General features: G+C 37.4%; 1 protein-coding gene across 1 annotated transcript in view; it reads left to right on the top strand.

The window, feature by feature from the left end:
- DENND4C (DENN/MADD domain containing 4C) overlaps window positions 1-22,157 on the top strand; it is a 97,197-nt gene that overhangs the window by 30,332 nt on the left and 44,708 nt on the right. The window contains exons 10-16 of the mRNA XM_011930412.1: window positions 6,113-6,213; window positions 6,319-6,537; window positions 13,503-13,648; window positions 15,057-15,092; window positions 15,182-15,312; window positions 17,144-17,276; window positions 21,097-21,303. Of these exons, the coding sequence (XP_011785802.1) occupies window positions 6,113-6,213; window positions 6,319-6,537; window positions 13,503-13,648; window positions 15,057-15,092; window positions 15,182-15,312; window positions 17,144-17,276; window positions 21,097-21,303 (973 nt within the window). The remainder of the gene's footprint in view (window positions 1-6,112; window positions 6,214-6,318; window positions 6,538-13,502; window positions 13,649-15,056; window positions 15,093-15,181; window positions 15,313-17,143; window positions 17,277-21,096; window positions 21,304-22,157) is intronic.

Raw genomic sequence — 22,157 nt, 5'->3', positions numbered from 1 at the left:
GCCCAGCCTGTTTTTGATTCTTATATATGAAATATTTCACCTTGAGGCCGTGAAATACTATCATGGTTATTTTTTAAGTTGTGAGGTTTACGTGTCTCATTTAGTTATTTAATTCAGCTAAACTTGATGGGACATACCGCTTTCTGTATTTGTATAGATACATATCTGGTCTTATTCTTTTCCTTTGATTTTTTTTCAATCTCTTGCCAGTATTATACCATCTTAATGGCTTTAAAATTAAGTTGTCTACAACATGAATGAACCTTGAAAACATTATGTTAAAAGACCTTATATTATGATTTAATTTACATGAAATGTCCAAAGCAGGCAAATCTCTAGAGGCAGAAAGTGATTGATTAGTGATTGCCTTGGAATGGAGAGGATGGGAGTATTGGAAACTAAGTGACTATGGAATTTCTTTTTGAGGTGATGAAAATATTCTATAATTGCTTGTAGGCTGGGAGCAGTGGCTCACGCCTGTAATCCCAGTAAAATACTGGGAGGCTGAGGTGGGTGGATCTTCTGAGGTCAGGAGTTTGAGACCAGCCTGACCAACATGGAGAAACCCCGTCTCTACTAAAATAACAAAGCTAGCCGGGCATGGTGGCGCATGCCTGTAATCTCAGCTACTCTGGAGGCTGAGGCAGGAGAATTGCTTGAACCCGGGAGGCAGAGGTCGCAGTGATATGAGATCGCATCATTGCACTCCAGCCTGGGCAACAAGAGCAAAAGTCCGTCTCAAAAAAAAAAAATTGATTGTAGTGGTGGTTACACAATTCCGTGAATATAATAAAAACCATTGAATTGCACATGTCACATGGGTGAGTTGTATGGCATATGACTTTATATCTTAATAAAACTGTTTTAAAAAGTCATGGTATGGCCGGGCGCGGTGGCTCAAGCCTGTAATCCCAGCACTTTGGGAGGCCGAGACGGGCGGATCACGAGGAACACGGTGAAACCCCGTCTCTACTTAAAAAAATACAAAACACTAGCCGGGTGAAGTGGCGGCGCCTGTAGTCCCAGCTACTCAGGAGGCTGAACCCGGGAGGCGGAGCTTGCAGTGAGCTGAGATCCGGCCACAGCACTCCAGCCCGGGCTACAGAGCGAGACTCCGTCTCAAAAAAAAAAAGTCATGGTATGAGACCTTTTTTTGGCAGTGTCCATGGCGAATCCCCTTACTCCTGTTATTTTTGAAAATTGTTTTCACTCTATTTGGTCTTTTGTTTTTCCATATAAATTTTAATACCATCTTGTTAAGCTCTACACAAAATTACATTGGCATTTTTGTTAGAATTTTATTGTATTTATAGATTCTTTTGGAGGCAGATGATACCTTTTTGACACACATTGAAAATATGCACAAGAAATATGACCCATGAATGTGGTATTTCACTTCATTGATCTTTCAAAATTTTTCAGTAAACTTTGTGTTTTCTCCAGAAAGATAATTCACGTCTTTTGTTAGACTTATTTGTTCCTAAGTATCTTTCAGTTTTTATTGCTACTGTAAATGGTATTTTTAATTAGACTTTCTACTTGTTGCTGGGAAATGTAGTTGGTTTTTATGTAGCGGCCTTATATCTAGCAACTTAGTTGAATTCTCTTAATTTGTATATTATCTTCAATTTTCTGCCTGTAAACATCACATTTCTCTACTTATACTATCCTAATGTATTTTAAAATTTTTTGTCTTAATTCTCCAGCTAGGATCGCTAGTGTAATGTTGAATATAAGTAGTTATAGTTGGTATCTTGTCTTGTTTCTAATTTCAAAGGGGATGCTTTGAGCAGTTTATCATAAATTATGATTATTGGTATACAGCACAGCACGGATTGACATCTGGCTCAAAGCTTGATTTTGTAAATAAAGTTTTATTGGAACAGAGCCATGCTCATTCATTTACATATGGTCCATGCCTGCTTTCATGATGCAACAGCACATTTGAGTAGTTATGACAGAGATGGGGTTTCGCCACGTTGGCCAGGCTGGTTTCAAACTCCTGGCCTAAAGTGATATGCCTACATCAGCCTCCCAAAGTGCTGGGATTACAGGTGTGAGCCACCCTGTCTGGCTACAAAAGATACATTATTAAATGAAAAAAATCAAGGTGGTAGTTGTGTATTGCAGTGTGCTGCTACTTGTGCAAAAGAAAAGGCAGGGAATAGTTATATTTACTTGTATCTGCTAGTTTTGGAATAAAGACACATTAAAATATGCTCAAGAAACTAGTGATTATGTATTATGGGGGTGAGGGAACTGATCCGATGTGGAACAAGGATATGTGTATGTGTTTTAAGTTATTTTTGAGCTGTGTGATCATATTAAAGTTTTAAAACTCCCAGTGTGATGGTGGATTTGTCAATTGCATTTTATAGTTATTTGGACATTTGCTTTATGTACTTAATTAAGGCTGTGTTATGAGGGACACTCAAGTTCAAAATAGTTCTGCAGTTAAATGAATACTTTTATCTTACAGCTACTTTAAAAAAAAATCACTGATGCTCTTGTTGTTAGTTTGTGCTTTTCTTCTCATTAATACATTATGTTAGATATATCATCTTTGGTATATCTTTTCCCATCCTTTTAATTTCAGATATTCTGTGTATAATATATAACTGGCATTAGGAACCCAATCTAACATTTGTCTTTTTATTGAAGAATCCATTAATTTACATGTATTGTTATATATTTGAATATTTCTCATTTTGTCCTTTTTGTTTTGCTGTTATTCTTTTCTCTCTTTCAGATTGAATGAATTATTCTGTTTTTTCCCCATCTACTTACCTAAATGTTATATTATGTGTATATGTGTGTGTGTGTATATGTATAGTTTCATATTTATGTTCCTTTAATGATTCCTCTTAATTTTTTAATATGGGTGCTTAGAAGTTGAAATTAATATTTTACTCCTTTTTCAAGCAGTAAAGTAGTCTTTAAAATACTTTAATTGGCAACATCCTCTTACTCTTACTGGTACAAAAACAATGAATTTTACAATTAATGGCCCTTTAGGTTAGATGAGATGCATTTCATCTACCTACAGTAGCCCTGTGTATTAGGTACATTATCAGTCCTCATTTTGTAGATCAGAAAATTGAGTAACAGACGAGTTGAGTGATTTATGCAAAGTCACACAGATAGTAAATGTCAGAGCCAGATTACAAATGGATGATAATCCAGACAATAATGACAGTATTTTATTTGGGGGAGGGGGTTAAAAGATAACACTAAAATATTAGACAGCGATGACATAAAATGAGATAAATTGATCAAAGTTAAATGCCATCACTTTTAAGACACAGTTTCAAGAGATGTTAAAATATGTCTTTTAACAGTACCAGGCACAAAGGAAGTGTTAGCTCTTTTATTAGACATTTATTCTTACAGAGAGGATATTATGTTTGCTTCCATTCTGGTGGCATTAAGCCAGGGAGCACTTGAAGTTAGTTATTTTGACTTACAGTTTCTTGTGCCATGCCAGTAACGTGCAGTCAAATTCATAACCCGTTAGTTGGCAGGCATACAGTAATGAATTCTCAGGGGAGATCCCTCCCCTAATCCAAATCCAAGCTGAGGGAGCTACGCTATGAGGACACAAGGCATAAGAATGATGCAATGATTAGCCAGATGTGGTGGCATGTGCCTGTAATGCCAACTACTTGGGAGGCCGAGGCAGGAAAATCACTTGAACTTGGAAGGAAGAGGTTGCAGTGAGCTGAGATTGTGCCACTGTACTACAGCCTGGGCAACAGAGTGAGACTTCCCCTCGGGGTGGGGCCGGGGGGCGAAGAATTATGCAATGGACTTTGGGGACTTCGGGGAAAGGGTGGGAGGGGGTTGAGGAATAAAAGACTACACATGAGGCCAGACGCGGTGGCTCATGCCTGTAGCCCCAGCACCTTGGGAGGCCAAGGCAGGCGGATCGCGAGATCAGGAGATCGAGACCATCCTGGCTAACACAGTGAAACTCTGTCTCTACTAAAAATACAAAAAATTAACTGGGTATGGTGCCACATGCCTGTAGTCCCAGCTACTTGGGAGCCTGAGGCAGGAGAATCGCTTGAACCCGGGAGGCGGAGGTTGCTGTGAGCCAAGATCGCACCTCTGCACTCCAGTCTGGGCAACAAAGCAAAGACTACACATGGGGTACAGTGTATACTACTTGGGTGATGGGTGCACCTAAATCTCAGAAATCATCACCAAAGAACTAATTCATGTAACCAGATACCACCTGTTCCCCCAAAACCTATTGAAATTAAAAAAAAATTGACATATTTTATTAAAAGATTTAAAGTATGCAAAAAAAGATTCCAAAATGCAATCACTTGCTTAGGAAAAAAGCTACATGTAAACTGCACTGAGTACTAAAGAACAATACTATAAAATAGAACATGATTAAAATAAAAAATAATTTAATTTATTAAAAATTAAATTTTTATTAAATTTATTAATTTCATTAATCAGCTAATATAAAGGTACAACCAGGATTCCAGGTTGATCATAAAGCTGGAATCTCTCTGCCTTTTTCATTATGTCATGCTACATTTAGAGAAACCTAAGCAATTCACTGACTTAGGGAAAAGGCTTAGAATTGTAGCATTTTGGGTTAAAAAAAGAATCAGGCTGGGTGCGATGGCTCATGCCTGTAATCCCAGCACTTCGGGAGGCCGAGGTGGGGGGATCACATGAGGTCAGGAGTTCGAGACCAGCCTGGCCAACATGATGAAACCCTGTCTTTACTAAAATAAAAAATTAGCTGGGCGTGGTGGCGCTCCCCTGTAATCCCAGCTACTTAGGAGACTGAGGCCAGAGAATTGCTTGAACCTGGAAGGCAGAGGTTGCAGTGAGCTAAGATCATAACACTGCACTCCAGCCTGGATGACAGAGTGAGACTCTGTCTCAAAAAAAAAAAAAAAAAAAGGAAAAAAAGAAGAAAAAGCGGAGTCAGCCTTTTAAGCGTACCAGTTTTATTTGGAAGTTTCAGTTCTAACATACTTCTTGGTGAGACTGAAACTTGGTCTCGTGTTCTGTGAGAAGCCTTTAATATCCAAGGCTCTCTATTAATCCTCAGGGCAGATGTGGCCTTGGTGTTACTCTGGGTTTTCAACCCCTGAAGATTTCCCCGATTTTCTTGCCAGCTTAGCCATAAATTTTAAAGAACATTTGTTATGTTTATGCTAACTTTTGTAAAAAGAGGGCTTTTTAGGCAGTTCTGTCTGCTGTATTTTATATTCTTATATTCTTGGAATATATATATATATATATATGTGTGCACACACACACACATACACACAGATATATATATTTTGTATTTTTGGAATATAAAGTTTTGGAAACAGAAGCTTTTAGTAATACCTTTAAAAATGGTCATCTCTATGGCTTTGGGTTTGTTTTGTTTTGTTTTGTTTTTTGAGGCAGAGTCTTGCTCTGTTGCCCAAGCTGGAGTGCAGTAGCGCAATCTCGGCTCACTGCAACCGCCACCTCCTAGGCTCAGGTGATTCTTCTACCTCAGCCTCCTGAGTAGCTGGGATTACAGGCACACACCACCACACCCGGCTAATTTTTGTGCTTTTAGTAGAGACGGTGTTTCACCGTGTTGGCCAGAGTGGTCTGGCTTTGGTTTTTGTTGTTTCATGATCATAGATTATATTGAATGATGGTGTTATGATTAATTTATCTTTAACTGTGAGGGCTGGATGAACTACATATACTTTTAATCCTTACTTAAATTCCAATTTTTCTCTTTGGGCACACAGCATTTTAGAAGCCTACCAGTAGGTAGTTTGAAGTCTCAAGTCAACTAGATTTGACTCTCAGAATATTATAATTCTAAAATGTAATTTTTGAAGCTAGACTTCAGTGTCGTATTCCTGACTCCAGCATTGAAAATATATGTTGGAAGGTTAGAATGAGATGGCTAAATTTGACAGAGGTTGGTTGAATGAAAAGAGAACTTCCTTGAAATTCACTTATTCAAACTGTTTACATCAGTTATGAGTGCAGTAAAAACATCTTTTCCATTTTCTAGTTTTAGGTTGATGCAAGAATTTTGTTTAGTAAAAGCAGATTATAAATAACACATTTTATGAATTTTGTTCTGATTTAATAGATCAGATGAAAAGAAGAACATGAACTGGAAGCAACTTCCCAAAAAGCCATGCAAAAATCTACTTAGCACCTTAAAGAAATTGTATCCCCAGCTGTCTTCAGGTAATGTGAGGGAAAAGGAATACTATTGATGAAGGAATGTATACGAGAAAATTCTTCTTAAATTTAACATAATACCATTTTCTGTTTTTTTTTTTCCTTTGTTAGTTCACCGAAAAACTCAAGAAGGCTCAGCCATTGACATGACTCCAATTGAAGCAGATTTCTCCTGGCAAAAGAAGATGACACAGCTTGAGATGGAAATTCAAGAGGCATTTTTGCGTTTTATGGCATCTATTTTAAAAGGATATAGAACATTTCTCAGACCAATCACAGAGGCTCCTTCAAATAAAGCCACAGCTGCTGATTCATTGTTTGACCGACAGGGTGGGTAGCACTGAAAGTACAATTCCTTTTATTGAAGTGAAAATATTTTATATTTGATGTTGCTGCCAAGAAATACTTACTGTATAAATTATTACGAATTCACATTCAAATATAATGAACTTCCATGTATTTGTAACCCAACTTTATGACTAGAATTTCTTGTAATTTTTATAGCCCATTTTTTTCCTGAGAAATCTGAAACTAGACATATTCAATTATGAAAAGTCAAAGATGTTACCTGTATTTACGATACCTCGTCACTTATCTTAGTAGAACATAACTGGAGATTTGCCTTCAGGTATTTCCTCAATTTTGCATAGTTCTTGGATTTGTACACTTTTTTTTCTTTTTTCTTTTTTTAATAGAGTGGAGTCTTGCTATGTTGGCCAGGCTGGACTCGAACTCCTGGTCTCAAGTGATCCTCCTCCCTCGGCTTTCCAAAATGCTGGGATTACAGGTGTGAGCCACAGCACTTGGCCAGATGTGTACACTTTTGGCTTTACAATTAGTTTGTGCAATAAGGGCACCACATTTTAAACATTTTTGATTAATGTAGCTTTGTTCCAGGGAAAAACATATACTCATTATTTTTAGTATGTTTTGTTTTAGGGAATTATAGATAGAGATTTTTGTTGTTATTCAGCTACTGTTATATATGTAGTAGCAATCTTACATCTATATCAATATTTATTTGAAATTATTTTACTTTTCTGTGCTTTTTACCTAGTGATTACTTTTTAAAAAAATCTGTATTTTCCCATTAATCCTTTTGTCCTTTATCTTTTCTGCTTTAAGATAACTTAAATATTTAGTTACCACTTACTGGCTAGTTATTATGTAGGAATATAAAGAAGTATAAAACCTAGCTCTATGGGGTCTTAAATGGAAAATAATTAAAATATTTTAAAAATAGAACAAGTAGTCAAGAAAACATATTTTACACAGTTTTAATTTGGAAGTTTTAAGAGTTCAGAAAAAAAAGGGATATTCTTCCAAATATTCCAGTATTTCAAAATGGGTATTTTGGAAGACTTCGTGGAAGAAGCATGACTTAGAAGAATGGGTAGAATGGAGATAAATGGAGAAGAACAGGAAAGGCTTTCTGGAAGTCCATAGGCATTAAGAGTCAAATCTGAGTTAGAATTTCTACTTTGTTATTTATAACGTCTTCATGGAGCTTATTAAAGTTTTCTTGACCGGACGCAGTGGCTCATGCCGTAATCCCACCACTTTGGGAAACTAAGGCAGGCAGATCACCTGAGGTCAGGAGTTCAAGACCAGCCTGGCCAACATGGTGAAACCCTGCCTCTACGAAAAATTTAAAAATTAGCCGGGTGTGGTGGTGTGTGCCTGTAATGCCAGCTATTCGGGAGGCTGAGGGAGGAGAATCACTTGAACTCGGGAGATGGAGGTTGCAGAGAGCCAAAATTGTGCCATTGCACTCCAGCCTGGGTGACAAGAGTGAAACTCTGTCTCAAAAAAATTAAAAAATAATAAAAGTGTTCTCATTAATAAAATGGGGGCTATATCTACTTCATCGTTGTGAAGATTAAATGAGAAAATATATATGAAGCAACTAGTACAAGTACTTTAAAATACTCATGATAACAGCTATTATCATTCCTGGTAATAACAAAATGGAAGTAGCATCAAGATCTAAAGCACAAGGCCTGCAGATTAGTTTGCTGGGTCTGCTGTAACAAAATACCACAGACTAGGTGGCTTAAACAACAGAAATTATTTTCTCGTGGTTTTGAAGGTTAAACTGAGATGAAGGTAGTTAGCAGGTTTGGTTTCTTCTGAAGCCTCTTCCCTTGGCTTGTAGATAGCTGTTTTCTCCATGTGGTCTTCCTTCAGTGTTTGTCTTATGTCCAAATATCCTCTTCTTACCAGTCTTACTGAACTAGGGTCTACCCCATAATCCTCATTTTAGCTTAATTACCTCTTTAAAGACCCTATCTCCAAATAGTTACATTCCGAGGTACTAGGGGCTAGGAACTTAATATATAAATTTTGGGCCAGGCACAGTGACTCATGTCTATAATCCCAGCACTTTGGGAGGCCAAGGCAAGCTGATCACCTGAGGTCAGGAGTTTGAGATCTGTCTGACCAACATGGTGAAACCCCGTCTCTACTAAAAATACAGAAGTTAGCCAGGCATGGTGGCACATGCCTGTAATCCCAGCTACTCAGGAGACTGAGGCAGGAGAATCTCTTCAACCCAGGAGGCAGAGGTTGTGGTGAGCCGAGATCACTGTACTCCAGCCTGGGCAACAAGACTGAAATTTCATCTCAAATATATGTGTGTGTGTGTGTGTATATATATATATATATATATACACATTTTGAGGGGGACACAGTTTCACTCATGACAGCACATTTAGGAAAAAAGATTACATGGTACAATTTGACTAGAGTGATGAGCTTTAGAGGTGCTGTGGAAGATAAGCCTGAAAATAAGATTAGGGCTCAGATTGTGGGTAGTTGTAAATGCCAGATAAATACGGATTGTACGGGAGTGACATCACTAAAGGAATTTGAAAAGATATTTACTCAGTTTTCAGGCCCTAAGGTTTTATTATAAACAGTTCAGCGTTTGGTCTACTAGGGGACACAGACATTAGACAAGAAAAAAATGTAAATACTAACTACTTAATAAGTGTGTTTTGAAGGAAAGTATTGATTACAGTGAGAGTGCTAGTTAGGTCTGAGAAATATTCCTTGAAGAAATAACAAGGAATATTAGTGTCCTAAGGTACTTTGGTGTGCTACTTTTAAGTTTGGGTCTAAAAAGCAATAGTAATTAACTAGGAATTTTGTATATGTGGTTTTGGCTTATTTTATCCCTATGCTGTTGTTTACCATTTCTTCTTCCACTTGTATTGCCTGTAAACTTGTGGTAGGTTCAAGAGCTGCAGTGTCCAGTAGAAATATAATGTAAGCCACATATAAAATTTAAAATTACTTTAGTAGCCACAATAAAAAAGTGAAAAATAGGGGGAAAATATTAGCATTTCAGCATGTAATCTGATTTTTAAAATTATTGATGAAATCGTTCACATTTGTTTTCCATAAACATCTTTTTTTTTTTTTTTTTTTTTTTTAAGACAGTCTTGCTCTGTTGCCCAGGTGGAATGCAGTGATGCAGTCTTGGCTCACTGCAACCTCTGCCTCCCAGGCTCAAGTGATTCTCCCGCCTCAGCCTCCCGAGTAGCTGGGATTACAGGCGTGCACCACCAAGCCTGGCTAATTTTTGTATTTTAAGTGGAGACGGGGTTTAGCCATGTTGACAAGACTGGTCTCGAACTGCTGACCTCAGGTGATCCGCCTGCCTTGGCCTTCCAAAATGCTGGGATTACAGGCGTGAGCCTCTGTGCTTGGCCTACATCTTTCAATTCTGGCATGTATTTTTTACTTACAGTGTGGCTTAATTTGGATCAGTTACATTTCAAGTGCTAAATTGCCATATGAAGATAGTGACTACTGAATTAAACAGTGCAGATCTAGCGGCTTGGGTAGATTCAGGTTTAATTATCTTGGCAAGAAGCGCCAAAATCCATGGTGCTCACTTCTTCCTATTACATCATCTTGAGAGGCACATACATGTCTGACTGTCGTACTTTTAGTGTTCCTAATAGGTTTAAGGTGTTGTCAGCCTCATTCATTCATTGTAGTTCACCCGTTAGCCTTTGGCTTATTTGGTTTAGCAGCCTTTGCGGATCATTGCCTGGATCCACTAGAAGGAAAGAAAGCCTTTTCATTATAACTTGTGGAGAGTAATTTATTTATATTTTATTTAAGCTTTTCTTTACAAATTAGTATCTAAAAGGGATGGGAATCAGGACCACAGCATCAAAGAAAGAAAGGCTGCAGAGAAAACCATGTTTGAAATGGTGGCATTAACCAGGTTATGCAGGATGTTTTAGGATTAGTGCTGGTTTCAGTTTTTATCCTAAGAGTAATTGGAAGCCTGTAAAGGATATTTCATTAGGTAATAGGATCAGATTTGGATTTTTTACAAAAATCACTCTTTGAAATGTTAAAAAGAAGAATCTCCTTGGCTTCCATACAGAGATTGCACTGGAGGCATTGAAGCATGGATCTACTATTTAGGAAGTAACCACATTGGTTCTAGGGATTATTAGAGGTGACCTGGATTAATTGATGATAGTGTGACTAGAAGAGTGATTTTTTTTAGGAATTAGATCGAGTAGAACCTGGTGATTGAATATGGAATGTAAGGTAGAGTGGGAGATACCAAGAGCGGCTTTGAGGTTTTTGCCTTTACCAACCAAGTTAATGGCCATGCCCTTTATATAAAGTAAAACAACAGAAAAAAGGGAAGGAGCAGATCGAAGGTTTTTTTTTTTTTCCTTTTTCTTTTTTTTAAGATGGAAAAAAGAGACTTGAGTATGCTGATGAGAAATAGCTAATAGAGGCTGGGCACAGTGGCTCACGCCTGTAATCCCAGCATTTTGGGAGGCCGAGGCAGGCAGATCACTTGAGGTCAGGAGTTTGAGATCAGCCTGGCCAACATGGCGAAACCCCATCTCTACTAAAAATACAAAAATCAGCCGGGAGTGGTGGCGCATGCCTGTAGTACCAGTTATTTGGGAGGCTGAGGCAGGAGAATCACTTGAACCTGGGAGGTGGAGGTTGTAGTGAGCCGAGATTACACCACTGAACTCCATTCTGGGTAATAGAGCAAGACTCCATCTCAAAAAAGAAGAAAAAAAAAGAGAGAAATAGCTAATAGGGAGATTTATCCCGAGAACACTGGAAGGGGCTGGAATCCTGAAGTCATGTGATGGTTTGTCCTTAGATAGGAGGAGGGACATATCCACTGTAAAAAGACAGAAGGAATAATTGATAACTGTTAAAGAGTCGTAAGTTATGTAGTGAGATAATATACATAGTTTCTATTTAATGATCTGCATTTTCATTGCAATATAAAGTATGCTCATTTCGGAGTACGGAGGGGGCACAAAAACATGAAGGGAGAGCATATACAAATAGGAAATAGTTGTGAAAACATGTGAAAAGGAAAATTAAATTGATTCTAGAAATGTAGTAGGATTGCTGGTCAGGGATGAAGGTATAAGTGCTTCTGATCTGCCTAGTTGTGGAACTTTTTTCCCCTTAACTTGTGCTCAGTCATCCTTATACAGATCCAGAGAAGGCAAGCAGCACATTCTTCCAGAGCTGGGTTATGCTGGGTAGGTTTAACCAAAAAGACAAAAGAGCAAAAGGGTTGAGAGTATTGACAAAACAGTAATTGAAATGATTGATATAGCATGGAATCAGTATTAGATAGAGAAAGAAGTGAAGATGGGAGGATGTATGTGGAGGTAAAAGGGCCAGTGGATTGGATATTTCAATGAGCCTTCCCTCTCTGCTCCCCCAATAAAAAACCCTAAAACACTTAGTAGAAATACTTAATTAAAGAGACCGGATAGGCAGAGGTAATGGGCTGGGAATGATGTGAAAATGAGAGATTTGGAAGGCAATGCTGCTTTGAATGATAGCAAGTCAAGTCAAGGGACTGTGACTGTGTGTTGAAGTTGGTGATTGAGGTAGGATGGAGCATAGGATCATTGAAAATCAAGGAATGAAGGCTGGGCATGGTGGCTCATGCCTGTAATTCTAGCATTTTGGGAGGCTGAGATGGGAGGATCACTTGAGGCCAGGAGTTCGAAACCAGCCTTGTCAACATAGCAAGACATCCATCTCTTAAAAGAAAAGAGACCAGGTGCAGTGACTCACGCCTGTAATGCCGGAACTTTGGGACGCCGAGGTGGGCTGATCACCTGAGGTCAGAAGTTCGAGACCAGCCTGGCCAACATGGTAAAACCCTGTCTCTACGAAAAATACAAAAGTTAGCCAGGTGTGGTGATGGGCACCTCTAATCCCAGCTACTCAGGAGGCTGAGGCAGAGAATCACTTGAACCTGGGAGGCAGAGGTTGCAGTGAGCCACGATCACGCCGCTGCACTCCAGCCTGGGGAACAAGAGCTAGACTCTGTCTCAAAAAAAAAAAAAAAAAAAAAGGAATGAAGACGAACCTAAAGTGTTTTCATGGTTTGTGCTTCTGGGTGTGGAAGAATGATGGTGGTAGGAATTAGAAAGGAGGAGACTTTGAATCAAATGTCCTGGTCTTCAGTGAATGAAGGAATGTCCCTGAAATTAATAGAGGACTACGATTAATAGAGGAAATAGTGGAATAGCCAGATGCTTGAAACTTTAATGAGCAGAAATTTGAAAAACAATACAGAAATAATGGTCTTGTGACATTAAAGAGGAAGGACATTGGCTCTTTGGAAATTGACTATGGACTCAAGAGTGTGCAGAGTGTCAGAGAAATTTCTACTTAAAAGTTGTAGAGCTGGAGATTCCTTATAGGGGATTCAGATTTCAGTGAAGGGGTTGATAGAAGTTAAGTATTTTTCATGGTTTAATTAGGCAGAAGGAGCTATATATGTAGTTACTACAGGTTGAGCTTCCCTAATCTGAAAATCCAAAACCTGGAATGCTCCAGAATCTGAAACTTTCTGAGTGCCGACATGATGCCACAAGTGGAAAATTCCACACGTAAGTACTTAACACACACTTTGTTTCATGCACAAGATCATTGAAAATATTGTATAACATTCCCTTCAGACTGTGTGTATAATGTATATATGAAACATAAATGAATTTCCTGTTTACTTGGGTCTCATCCCCAAGATATCTGATTGTGCGCATGCAAATATTTCAAAATCTTAAAAAAAAAATTCGAAATCTGAAACACTTTTGGTCCCAAGCATTTCAGATAAGGGATACTCAACTTGTAGAAACTTCTCTTTAAATGTGGATATATATACATATAGATAAAGAGGATGTAATATAGATAAGTACAAGTTTAATGTTTACTATAATATCGAATTCCAGTTTAAAATTTGAATTTAATTATAATTTTGTTTTCCTCAGGGTTTTTAAAAAGTCGAGATCGTGCCTATGCAAAATTCTATACCCTTTTATCCAAAACACAGATTTTTATTCGTTTCATTGAAGAATGCAGTTTTGTAAGTGATAAAGATACTGGATTAGCATTTTTTGATGATTGCATAGAAAAGGTAAAAGTTTGTGCTTATACTAGTGTTTAGAAAAAAAAGTTTGCCTTACCTGTATAATTATCATTGTTATTGTTAGTCTAGAGTGATATAAGGAAGACAGTATAGGGTTGTGTATGTGTGTGTATGTGTTACCGATTCTGGGCTGAATATAAGAATAATTTTCTTTGTGGTATCAAGTTGCTACCACGTATAGCCAAGTTTTCTCTTCTTTATTGATTGATCCATTGATTGAAATAGCATCTCATTCTGTCACCCAGGCTGGGTTGCAGTAGCATGATCATAGCTCATTGCAACTTCAGACTTCTTGCCTGAAGTGATTCTCCCACCTTAGCCTTCCGAGTAGCTAGGACTACAGGCATGTGCTACGCCTGGCTAGTTTTTTAAATTTTTAGTAGAGATGAGGTCTCACTGTATTGCCCAGGCTGGTCTCAAACTCCTGGGCTCAAGCGATCCTCCCACCTTGGCCTCACAAATCCTTGGGATTACAGGATGAGCCACCATGTCCAGCCAGTAAATTTTCTCTTTAAATCTCACTTTCATTTACAACTATTGAGTTGTAAAACTTAGAACATTTCCTTGAGCCTTGTGAGTTTATATTTTTATTTAGGTTTTTTAATTAGAAAATGTTTAGTTTTATGGGTAAGAGAAGTTGTGTTCTTTTGTTTTAATGTCTTTCCAAATTCTTTTGCCTAATATGTTTCTTTTGTTCTAATGGAAGATGGAAATATGTTAAATTTTAAAGCTTTACCCACCCATCCTAAGGAAGTTAAAATTGATTCTTGACAGCAATGACTTGGTTATAATTTTTCCTAACTTTTAATATAATTCTTATTTTTGCTAAGTAGATCTTGGGGCCAGTTGTTTATGCAAACCATATATTATATAACATTTGAGATTGTATCCAAAAACAGTAGAATATTATGACATTAATTTTTTTGGCCCCCTCATGATTCATGTGCCTTGGAAGATTTGAATAATTTTCTCCTATCAGTGTGATCTAAAATTCCAGGTATATAATTAAAACTATTCAACATTTTTGTTTATTTACAAAATTGATATTCCAGTGTCTTCCAGTTATATGAGAAGCTTAATGTCAATCACTAATAAAGGGGCTTAATAGTAATGAAATTTTTTGAGAAGCCAGATAACCTTGTGATTGGTCATCTTTTGTCTTAAGGTTTACAAAACGACTAATCAAAATAGTTTTCTATCCTAATAGCCACAAGTAAAAAATTATGCTTTAGCCTAAGAGTATGTATTTAGCCTAAAAATATACTTTGCAATGTTTTGTATCAGCCGGTGCTTTCTGAAAAGGGGTAGTTTTTTTCTAAATCAGAATGTAAGATAAAAATGTCTATTAAATTCATAGTGGACATTTTCATTAAGAATCTGTTTTCTTTTTTTCTAGTTGTTTCCTGATAAAGGCACAGAGAAATCAGAGAAGGTATGTTTTTCTTAGACTTTAAGGGTTGAAATTTCAGAATTAGATCTTGTTTGTATGCAAATTAATTGGGGAAAAATAATTATTTTCAGATTGATTTTGATTCAGCAGAAGATACCAGATTGATAGAACTAGATGATTCACAGAAAAGTGAGCATACTGTATTTATAATGCCGCCAGAGCCACCTCCTGATGATGGAAAGGACCTGTCACCAAAGTACAGGTAGTAGGAAGTTTTCAAAGAGCTATTTAGGCACAGCCTATTAGTTTCTTTCAATTTTTATTAGTAGGTATGTATATTAGTCTTTTGTGAAACTCATTTTCGTTATTAATTCGGTGAACTAATGTAGATAAATATTTTATGGAAATGCCACTAGGTGTTACAATTTAAGAATTGGATGATATTGTCAGATGTGGATCTTTGTTTACCTTAGTGTTTGTATTTTAATCTTTAAAAGTTTCAATTCTGAAGAAGAAAAATGTTACTTTTATGAGGCTCCCCGCTCACTTTGGGAATTTTATTGTTGATACAAAGACTGTGAAATTCTTATGAATTGGTAATTTTCTGAGATAACTTAAGGTAGAGGGCCAGGAATTTACTCTTTTTTAAGGTAAAAGATAGGATTTGGATGTGACTCTTTTAAGAAATTAGAATGGATTTTGTAGTTTTTTTATTACTATAAATTTAATAAATTTAGAAAATCAAACGCAAATGGAAAACTAATACATCATTCTAGCACCAGTACTTGTGTCTCTTAACAATTGTAGGCATGTATTTATGTGGATTTATGTGTGTATGTATTGCATGTATGAGTTCATCAGGTAGATTCCCTTTGTAATCTATATTTGCCTTTAGTGGTCTGAACATTTTCCCATGCCATTAAATATTTTTGTGCCTTATCATTTGTAATGACCACAGTGTATGCATTTATTATGATTTATTTAGCCTCTTACGGATTTGTTTGTAGTTATTTGCTATCTATATCTTTGTGTACATACACAGTTATTGTCTTAGGCTGTGTTTCTAAAAAAATTTCTAAAATGGAAAGTAAAGTAAGTACCTTCCTAAAATAGAGAATTAATGTATAATATCAAGAGGACTGTATCAGAATGAAGAATATATCTGGGATTGAATGGGTTAATTAAGTACTATTTTGATTTCATGTTAACTATAGAATTCTTTTCTACTTTGGCTTAACTGCTAGAAATTGGAATCCAGATACTGACAAACAAGATAAAATCAAATATGGAAAGGCAATATCTCCTGGAAGAAAATTGGCCAAAAGAAATAAGTAGACAATTTCCAAGAAATCCAAAGTCAATAATATAAAAATATGTTATGGTTTTTTGTATTCAAAGAAATGCAAACCAAATTGATGAATAGAAACTTTTGACATTGAGAATAGGTTATGCTAGTAGTTAGAATGTATGTTTAAGTATAATCTTTTTTGAAATAATTTGATATTAATTATAATTTTAATTATTTTGATAAACATGGACCTAGCAAATTCTATTATTGGGTATTCATCCCATGAAATTAAACAGAAGTATTCACAAAGATATACATATGAAAATATTTAATTGGAGAAATTTAGAAACAATCTACAACTTCATAATGTCCAGCAGTGAAAAACTGCTTAAATTGTGGTACATCCTTAAAATAAAAATTTTATGGATTTTTTTATTTTAAATACCTATGCAAGGTAATTTTATGAAGAAAAACATAAAATTATGAAGTATACTAAAATTTTTTAAAACATAAATTATGGGATACATGGATTCTCTTGAAGGAGTTATTTCTCCCTTTAATCAGAGTTTTCTGTGTTTTAGAGATTGAAAATAACAAGTAGGGTGGGGAAGAGACAAAATTTTCGTGAAGGTGGTCTCTGTATGTTATATCATTTAAAAATTTTGAAAAAGTATTTTTTCTATATAAGCATTTAAAATAATGTTGGGTACTATTTGAACTTTAGAAATATTTGCCTAAACACTGGAATAATATGAAGAGTTGGTGTGTTTTAAATCAGCAGTTCTATTTTTGCTTTTTATTTTAGTTACAAATACTTTCCAAGACTGGACCTTAAGCTTTTTGACAGACCGCAGGAGCTGAAACTTTGTTTTAGTAGACACCCTACTGGGAATAGCATTACAAAGAGTCCAGCTCTCATGGCTAAGAGAACTAAACAGGTCAGATATTCTTTATCTAATACATGTTCATTTAATATGTAAAATATGTATATGTGATATGCAGCTCATAGTTTAGAATGATCACCCACAACAACCATTTGAAGACTCACTATGGTTGTTATTGAATTTAACTAGATTTCTTGCAAGCCTACTTAAAATATCAAGTCTGGGCTGAGCATGGTGGCTCACGCCTGTAATCCCAGCACTTTGGGAGGCTGAGGTGAGCAAATCACTTGAGGTCAGGAGTTAGAGATCAGCCTGGCCAAGATGGTGAAACCCCATCTCCATTAAAAATACAAAAATTAGCCAGGCGTGGTGGCAGGCGCCTGTGATCCCAGCTACTTGGGAGGCTGAGGCAGGAGAATCGCTTGAACCCGGGAGATGGAGGTTGCAGTGAGCCAAGATTGTGCCACTGCACTCCAGCCTGGGCGACAAGAGTGAAATTCATCTCAAAAAAGTCTATCTATTAATCTATTTATCTATCTATCTATCTATCAGTCAATCAATCAAGGCTGAAGTTTTCGAATGCTTATGTTTATGCTTTAAGACTATCCATAGGAATTGGCCGAGTGTGGTGGCTCATGCCTGTAATCCCATCACTTTGGGAGGCCAAGGCAGGCGGATCACCTGAGGTCGGGAGTTCGAGACCAACCTGACCAACATGGAGAAACCCCGTCTCTACTAAAAATACAAAATTAGCCAGGCATAGTGGTGCATGCCTATAATCCCAGCTACTCGGGAGGCTGAGCCAGGAGAATTGCTCGAACCTGGGAGACGGAGGTTGTGGTGAGCTGGGATTGAGCTATTGCATTCCAGCCTGGGCAACAGGAGCACAATCTGTCTCAAGAAAAAAAAAAAAAAAGAGTCTGTAGGAACCAAATATACTTTTTAGAAAACTTAATTGAAATATAATTCATATACCATACAGCATACCCACTTAAAGTGTATGATTTAGTGGCTTTTAGTATATTTACAGGTTTGTACAACCACCACCACAATTAATTTTAGAATATTTTCATCAACCCCAAAAGAAAGTTTGCATCCTTTAGCCATTAACCCCAATTCTCAATTCCCAGCAGCCCTAGGCAACCACAAGTCTGTTTTCTGTCTATAAATTTGTCTATTCTGAGCATTTCACCAGTAGAACTGCATAATATGTATTCTTTTTGTGACTGGCTTCTTTCATTTGTGTAACATTTCAGGATTCATCCATGTTGCAGCATATATCAGTAATAATTTTTATTGCTGAATAATATTCCATTGTATGGATATACCATATTTTATTTGTCTGTTCATGAACATGTGGCTGCTTCCTACTTTTTGGCTATTACGAATATTGCAAATGAACATTTGTGTATAAGTGTTTGGATGTATGTTTTTATTTTTTGGGGGGTTGTATATCTAGGAGTAAATTGCTATGTCAAATGGTTACTCTGTGTTCAACCCTTTGAGGTACTTCCAGGCTGTTTTCCAAAAGTGACTGCACCACTTTCCATTCCCACCAGCAGTGTGTGAGGGTTCCAGTTTCACAACATATCCTTGTCAATTCTTGTTATTGTTGTCTTTTTGATTATAGCCATCTAGTGAGTATGAAATTGTATTTTAAATTTGCATTTCCCTAATGGCTAATGTAAATATACTTTATTCCAAGTATTATAATCCAAAGGGAGTTAACTTAGGACAACCTAGACATCTTGCTTTATTACTATATGTGATTTAGGTATAAAGAACTAAGCTGTGGTTACATATGAGTTAAAATTAAACATCCTTTATACATACACTGACATTTTGGGGATCTTCAAAATGTGGAAAATTTCACAATGAAAATCTTAGTTCAGGTTTTACTAATTTATGGGATAGCCCCCTAGAAATCCTAGAAATCCTAGAAATATCCTGAGGCATTTCCTAATTTCATGCAGTTCATATTTCTTTCAGTGTTTTCTGAAGAGAATACTAAAGAATTGTTTTTTTTTTTTTTACTGTTACCAGCTAACAAAAGGCAAATTTCTAAAATGAGAAAATTTTGCTAACTCAGCCTCTAAATCTCATTTATAGCAGAATTTTTTTTTCAGGCTAACTGAAAAAGAAAAGAACCATAGGATCTTAGAAAAACAAGGGCATATGTTTTTAAATATATACTGAAGTGTCATGGAGATCGAGCTCAAAAGTAAAATTAATATACCAAGTTTTTTGTTTTTTTTTTTTTTAGGGTGGAGTCTTGCTGTGTCACCCAGGCTGGAGTGCAGTGGCAAGATCTCGGCTCACTGCAACCTCCGCCTCCCAGGCTCAAGCGATTTTCCTGCCTCAGCCTCCTGAGTGGCTCTGGGGATTACAGGCACTCACCACCACACCCAGCTAATTTTTGTGTTTTTAGTAGAGTTGGGGCTTTACCATGTTGGCCAGGATGGTCTCGATATCTTGACCTTGTGATCCACCTGCCTCGGCTTCCCAAAGTGCTGGGATTATAGACATGAGCCACCATGCCCGGCCCCCAAATTTTTTTATTTAGAACATAAACTAGTGGAGGAATCTTTAGTGCAAAGCATAAAATGGCATTCTGATATATGTGATAGGCTCTGTAGTTTCTGAGAATATATATAGTTTGATAAAGCTCAGCAGATGGCTGGGCATGGCAGTTCACTTCTGTGATCCCAGCACTTTGGGACGCTGAGGCGGGCAGATCACCTGAGGTCAGAGTTCGAGACCAGCCTGGCCAATGTGGTGAAACTGTCTCTACTAAAAATACACACAAAAAAATTAGCTGGGTATAGTGGTGGGTGCCTGTAATCCCAGCTACTCAGGAGGCTGAGGCAGGAGAATCACTTGAACCCAGGAGGTGGGGGTTGCAGTGAGCTGAGATCACGCCATTGCACTCCAGCCTTGGTGACAAAAGCAAGACTCCATCTCAAACAAACAAACAAACAGCTCAGCAGATGATTTTGATACCCTATTCTCTCTTCTACCTAAATCAGAATGAAAAGCTGAACTAGAAAACACGACTATCAAACTAGGAGGTGGGAAAGTTTATGTTGACTGCAAAGGAGTAGGTTGTTTTTTTTTTTTTTTTTGAGATGGAGTCTCCCTCTGTTGCCAGAGTGCAGTGTTGCAGTCTTGGCTTACTGCAACCTCCAACTCTCTCTAGTTCAAACAATTCTGCTGCCTCAACCTCCCAAGTAGCTGGGACCACAGGCACACGCCACCACGCCCGGCTAATTTTCGTATTTTAAGTGCAGACCAGGTTTCACCATGTTGGCCAGGCTAGTCTTGATCTCCTGACCTCGTAATCCGTCTGCCTTGGCCTCCCAAAGTGCTAGGATTATGGGCATGAGCCACCGTACCTGGCCAGAAATAGGTCTTTTTTAAGGAATCTGTCAGTGAGGGAGTTAACATAGACTGTAGCTTGGGAAGACAGAGTGGAAATCTTGGCAGGAGATAGCCTAGAGCATCTCAAACTTTAGCGAAGAGAAGAGTGAGAAGAATCACTTTTTCACCCATCAAAAATGAGTTCCTTCTTTGTAAAAGACATGTTATGAGCAATTCTAATACAAAAAGATGAATGATATTTGCTCTTAATTTCTACTCTAAGAGACACATGCTTGCTAACAAATAGTTTTGGTATAGTATGAAGTATTATTGTAAATGAATGTTCAGGGGAACCATTAGCACTAATAAGCAGGAAGCCACTCACAAAAGTCAACTTTGAAGTGCTTGATTTTAGGGGTCAAGTTTTACTTAAATTATCCTCTCCCTTTTCCTTCTCACTTCTCCCCTCACCCTAATGAATTTTAATAAATATCGTAATATTTTATTCTCTTTCTAGGAAATAAAAACAGCTCATAAATTGGCGAAGAGATGTTATACAAATCCACCACAGTGGGCCAAGTGTCTGTTCAGTCATTGTTACAGTTTATGGTTTATTTGTCTTCCGGCCTATGTTAGAGTTTCTCATCCTAAAGTCAGAGCACTTCAGCAGGCATATGATGTACTTATTAAGATGAGGAAAACAGATGTGGATCCCTTAGATGAGGCAAGTATAACAAATTGACATTGTTTCTAAGGTAAATTTTATTTTTGTACTTCTAATAGAATTTGGATCTAAGTTGCTTTAAAGTGTGCTCAAGCATTTTTATTAAGCAGGGAAGATAAAACTATTAGTCTGTTACATGGAGCTGATGCTTGTGTTTATTTTTTATTTTACTTATTCATTTGTTTTTGAGACAGAGTCTCACTCTGTCACCCAGGCTGGAGTTCAGTGGTGCGTCCTTGGCTCACTGCAACATCTGCCTCCCAGATTCAGACAGTTTTTGTGCTTCCCGAGTAGCTGGAATTGCAGGCACATGTCATCATACCTGGCTAATTTTTTTTTTTTTTTTGGTATTTTTAATAGAGATGGGGTCTCACCATGTTGGCCAGTCTGGTCTCAAACTCCTGGCCTCAATGATCTGCCTGCCTCAGCTCTCAGTGCTGGGATTACAGGCGTGCACCATCATATCCGGCCATGTTTGTTATTTTTAAAGAGATGGGGTCTCGCTCCTCTCTCGCCCAGACTGGAGTGCAGTTGAGTGGTCATGACTCACTGCAGCCTTGAACTCGTGGGCTCAAGCAGTTCTCCCACCTGTCTCCCAAGTGGATAGGACTTCAGGCATACAGTCCTGTGCCTGGCATATGGTTTTTCTTTTTTTGATTTTTTGTATTTTTAAGGAATGGAGTCTAACTTTTTTGCTCAGGCTGATAATTGAACTCCTGGCTCTTGAACCCCCACCTTGGCCTCCCAAAGTGCAGGGATTGCAGGCATGAGCCACTGTGGCTGGCTTCCTTTTGTTCTTTTAACTTTATTGGGGAGCAGATAGGGAATAGGCTTTTAGTAAGTGGCTTTCCACT

This window comes from Colobus angolensis, unplaced genomic scaffold (genome assembly GCF_000951035.1).
Source record: "Colobus angolensis palliatus isolate OR3802 unplaced genomic scaffold, Cang.pa_1.0 Scaffold86, whole genome shotgun sequence".
In the NCBI taxonomy this organism is placed as follows: Eukaryota; Metazoa; Chordata; class Mammalia; order Primates; family Cercopithecidae; genus Colobus; species Colobus angolensis.
This window is presented reverse-complemented; position numbering and strand designations above follow the sequence as displayed.